The sequence below is a fragment of the Squalius cephalus genome (assembly GCF_949319135.1).
Source record: "Squalius cephalus genome assembly, chromosome: 19".
NCBI lineage: Eukaryota > Metazoa > Chordata > Actinopteri > Cypriniformes > Leuciscidae > Squalius > Squalius cephalus.
Window position 1 is genome coordinate 2,030,641 of NC_137140.1, and position 5,000 is coordinate 2,035,640.

The 5,000-nt window shown below is 37.7% G+C and overlaps 2 protein-coding genes across 2 annotated transcripts in view; one reads left to right on the plus strand and one right to left on the minus strand.

Annotated features, from left to right (window-relative positions):
• LOC307147322 (WD repeat domain phosphoinositide-interacting protein 1) overlaps positions 1-124 on the minus strand; it is a 17,563-nt gene extending 17,439 nt beyond the window's left edge. Inside the window, 1 exon segment of the mRNA XM_079852007.1 lies at positions 1-124. This exon segment is cut by the window's left edge and continues 114 nt beyond it. The gene's annotated coding sequence lies outside the window, so the exon portion shown is untranslated.
• A 3,819-nt stretch (positions 125-3,943) lies between these two features.
• LOC307147327 (arf-GAP with dual PH domain-containing protein 1) overlaps positions 3,944-5,000 on the plus strand; it is a 41,801-nt gene continuing 40,744 nt past the window's right edge. Inside the window, exon 1 of the mRNA XM_079852016.1 lies at positions 3,944-4,225. Within this exon, the coding sequence (XP_079708142.1) occupies positions 4,135-4,225 (91 nt within the window). The 5' untranslated portion in view covers positions 3,944-4,134. The remainder of the gene's footprint in view (positions 4,226-5,000) is intronic.

Here is a 5,000-nt window from a genome sequence, read left to right on the forward strand (position 1 = left end):
CTAAAAACGTCCCACTACGCAACGACTCAAAAGACGTTTGTCTGGTGTATGTCCATAAACTGTGGCAATTTTGCTTTCAAAGAAATTACATGTTGGGCAACTTAATTATTATTTTTAAGGTCATTATTATTACATGCTCGATTAGCAACGTCCAGTTACTGACATGCACAGTATTCAGTTTGAGCAAAACAAGCTGACGTGAGGCACCTACGTCATAGAGCCATGAAGAATCTTATTGGTTAAAGAAAACGTCTGTCTCGCTTGGTACGAGCCCACTGCTCCAGCACTGTATCTGATTGGCTCAAACTTGCACTAATGGGCGTGGCATTTGAAAAGCCGCTGGTGATTGGCCGCTTTCACTCTCAATAACAGCACGAGGGATTGTTTTGGTCGCATTCGTCGGCATTCACGACTTATAAAGAACATCTTGTTCACAAACCACACTTAAATAAACACACACGCTTATAATATCCTCTTTAATTCAAGCGTCCAGCATATTGGACACATTTGTTTGGGATTTTCTGACTTTTCAGTGTTTCTACACAACTCAAGAGCATGTTGTTTAGCCATTTGTCAGATGATTTTATTTGATTAGATTAAAATCAGGCGAGAATGACACTTAATAATCCCATATTTTTATTTATCTTTGTACATTTGTTACAGAATGTTGCTATCATGAAGGGGGAAATGTTTATGTTTAATGGCAGAATTCCTGGTGAAAAACTACATTTGCCACGATTCTGCGAAAACTCTCCACCAATCAGAGAATCGAAATATGCAAATAGCCCCAAAAGAACTGCCCACTCCCATGAAGCATTGCAAACTACTACTTCAAATAGCTTATATTGTTTCTAAATACATGACAATTTAAATGATTATGTTATTTGCAGTGCTTCATGGACGTGGCCGCTTCTTTTGGCGTGACTGGTTTTGTTACAATTCTGATTTGTGGAGATGGTTTGGAGGATCATGGGTATTGTAGTTTTTCAACAGGAATTTTGCTAATTCTGTTCTGGAATTAAACATGAATATTTTTAAAGAATAAGACTGACTTAGTTCTGTCCCTCGTTAAGGCCATTAAAGGAGAAGTTCACTTTTAAAATGAAAATTCTGTCATCATATACTCACCCTCATGTTGTTTCAAACCTGTATGAATTTCTTTCTTCTGCTGAACAGAAAGGAAGATATTTAGAAGATTATCAGTAACCAGACAGTTTTTGGGTCCCAATGACTTCCATAGTAGGAAAAAAAATACTATGGAAGTCATTGGGACCCAAAAACTGTCTGGTTACTGATAATCTTCTAAATATCTTCCTTTCTGTTCAGCAGAAGAAAGAAATTCATACAGGTTTGAAACAACATGAGGGTGAGTATATGATGACAGAATTTTCATTTTAAAAGTGAACTTCTCCTTTAAGTTACAGCTTTGTCGTTTTGTCCGATTTTCAGTGCTGAGGTCAGTGGAAACGTTTATAGAAAAACACTGTAAACAAAATTGTAAAAATAAATAAATAATAAAATTAATATTAAACTAACTAAGGAACTAACTATATTTGATTCAAATAAAAGTTTTTTTATTTTATTTGAATGAATAAATTATATATATATATATATATATATACAGTCGTGGTCAAAATTGATGGCACCCCTGATAAATATGATCAAAAATGGCTGTAAAAAATAAATCTGCATTGTTTATCCTTTTGATCTTTCATTCAAAAAATTCACAAAAATCTAACCTTTCATTGAAGTAAAAGAATTGAAAGTGGGGGGTAAATCACATTATGAAATAAATGTTTTTCTCCAAAACACGCTGGCCATAATTGTTGGCACCCTGTTATTAAATACTTTTTGCAACCTCCTTTTGCCAAGATACCAGCTCTGAGTCTTCTCCTATAATGCCTGATGAGTTTGGAGAACATCTGACAAGAGATCAGAGACCATTCCTCCACACAGAATCTCTCCAGATCCTTCAGATTCACAAGTTCATGTTGGTGCTTCTTCTCTTCAGTTCAGTCCACTCATTTTCTATAGTGTTCAGTTTAGGGGACTGGGACGCTCATGGCAGAAGCTTCATTTTGTGCTCAGTTACCCATTTTTGTGATGATTTTGATGTTTGTTTTGGATCGTAGTCCTGAAGGAAGATCCAACCACGACCCATTATAAGATTTCTAGCAGAGGCCGTCAGGTTTTGATTTTTTATCTGTTGGTATTTGCTAGAATCCACGATGCCATGTATCTGAACAAGATGTCCAGGACCTCCAGCAAATAAATAGGCCCACAACATATAAGATCCAGCAGTGTATTTAACCGTAGGCATGGGGGACTCTTCATCCCTGTTTGCACCAAACACATCTGCTGGGTTTGCTGCCAAAAAGCCCTTTTTTTATTTCATCTGACCACAGAATCCGGTCCCTTTTGAAGATCCAGTCGTGTCTGACCACTGAATATGCTGGAGTTTGTTCTTGGAGGAGCGAGGAGGATTTTTCTTGAAACCCTCCCAAACAACATGTGGGGATGTAGGGGTTGTTTGATAATTTTTTTTAGGCTTTCTGACCCCCAAGACTCAAGTAATCTCTGCAATTCTCCATCTATGATCCTTGGAGAGTCTTTGGCCACTCAAACTTTCCTCCTCACCGTCCATTAAGACAATATAGACACACGTCCTCTTCCTGGCAGATTCGTAACATCTTTAGTTGATTATAACTTCTTAATTATTGCCCTGATGGTCAAAATGGGGATTTTCAATTCTTTAGATATTTTCTTACAGCCACTTTCTATTTTGTGAAGCTCAACAATCTTTTGCTGCGCATCAGAACTATATTCTTTGGTTTTCCTCATTGTGATGGATGATTCAGGGAATTTGGCGTTTGTGTTTCCTCATATTTAAACTCCTGTGAAACACGAAGTCATAGCTGGACAGTTTCATGTTCCTAGTCACCCTGGTGTGTTAAAAAAGGTAAATATTAATGGGAATATACTTCAGAGATATTTTTCTCATAAAAAATTCTAGGGGTGCCAACAATTATGGCCAGCGTGATTTGGAGAAAAACATTTATTTTATAATGTGATTTACCCTCCACATTCAATTCTTTTACTTTAATGAAAGTTTAGATTTTTGTGAATTCTTTGAATGAAAGATCAAAAGGATAAACAATGCAGATTTATTTTTTACAGCCATTTTTTATCATATTTATCAAGGGTGCCATCAATTTTGACCATGACTGTATATATATATATATATATATATATATATATATATATATATATATATATATATATATGCATAAAGTGGATTAAAATGAAAATAATTTGGTTTAATTTAAATAAATGAATTGCTTAAAATAAATAAGTTAAATTTTATTTAAATAAATAAATAAATAAATAAATAAATAAATAAATAAATAAATAAATAAATAAATAAATAAATAATATATACATTTTATTACAAATAAATAATTAATTAATTGGATTAAATCAAAATAATTGGTTTAATTTAAATAAATGATTTGAACAAAAAACTACTGTAAAAAAAAGTTTATCTTTTAAGTCAACTTGAATGTTTAAGTAATTTCAACTTAAATTATATTAAACTGGCTTACACAAATGAGCTGAATCTTGTATAAAAAAAAAAGTTGAAAATGTATTAACTCATTTTGATGAGTTAAAGCAATGTAAAAACATATGCTGTCATAACTTATTATTGATCATATATGTTTTTACAGAAGTGAAATGTTCTGAGTGCGAGTGATTCCTCAAGTCGCCGCTAGGTGTCGCTGTGTTTCCAGTCGAATAAGGAGGGAGGGAACCGATAAGACGCTGATAAATTCTCTAGAGAGAAAGAAAAGGATCGTTCTCTCTCTCTCTCTCTCTCTCTCTCTCTCTCTCTCTCTCTCTCTCTCTCTCTCTCTCTCTCTCTCTCTACCGCCAGAACCCTGAGCGCAAACACAAAGAGGAAGAGAAGTACACTATATTCCTCTGCCACCGCTGAGTGGACACACCGCCTCGGGCTCCATCAGTAGTCGAGCTCGCGGTTATTTCGAGGTTATCTGAAGGTTTTCATTCATTCATCGTTTCCTGCCCGCGATAGAGAGACTGTACCGGAGACTGTATCGATCCTCGGAGACGCACGTCATGGCGAACGAGCCCGAGCGCAACAGCCGCGATCTGCGCGAGCTCCGGGAGCGCGCCGGGAACGACAGATGCGCGGACTGCGGTGCTGCAGGTGAGTGTGTGTGTGTGTGTGTGTGTGTGTGAGAGAGAGAGAGAGAGAGAGAGGGAGAGAGAGAGAGAGAGACAGACAGACACTCACCTGATCAAACCAGACCTGAACCCGCCAACACACCTGTCTGTCTGTGTGTGTGTGTGTGTGCGCGCGCGTGTGTGTGTGATGGATAGGTTTAGGGTGTGTGTGTGTGTGTGTGTGATGGGTAGGTGTAGGGGTCGGGTTATTGTTTGTGTGTGAGATGGGTAGGTTTAGGGTGTGTGTGTGTGTGTGTGATGGATAGGTTTAGGGTGTGTGTGTGTGTGTGTGTGTGTGTGTGTGTGTGTGTGTGAGATGGGTAGGTTTAGGGGTCGGGTTAGTGTGTGTGTGATGGGAAGGTTTAGGGTGTGTGTGTGTGTGTGTGTGTGTGTGTGTGTGTGTGATGGGTAGGTTTAGGGTGTGTGTGTGTGTGTGTGTGTGTGTGTGTGTGTGTGTGTGAGATGGGTAGGTTTAGGGGTCGGGTTAGTGTGTGTGTGATGGGTAGGTTTAGGGTGTGTGTGTGTGTGTGTGTGTGTGTGTGTGTGTGTGTGTGTGTGTGTGTGTGTGTGTGTGTGTGTGTGATGGGTAGGTTTAGAGTGTGTGTGTGTGTGTGTGTGTGTGTGTGTGTGTGTGGTCCTGCATCTGCTGTGAGGCCCTGAGAACGCCTGACACTTTATAGTAGGCTACACTTTAAATATTTAATTGGCTAAAATTAATAAATAAATAACAAATGTAAATATAACATATTTTATTATTA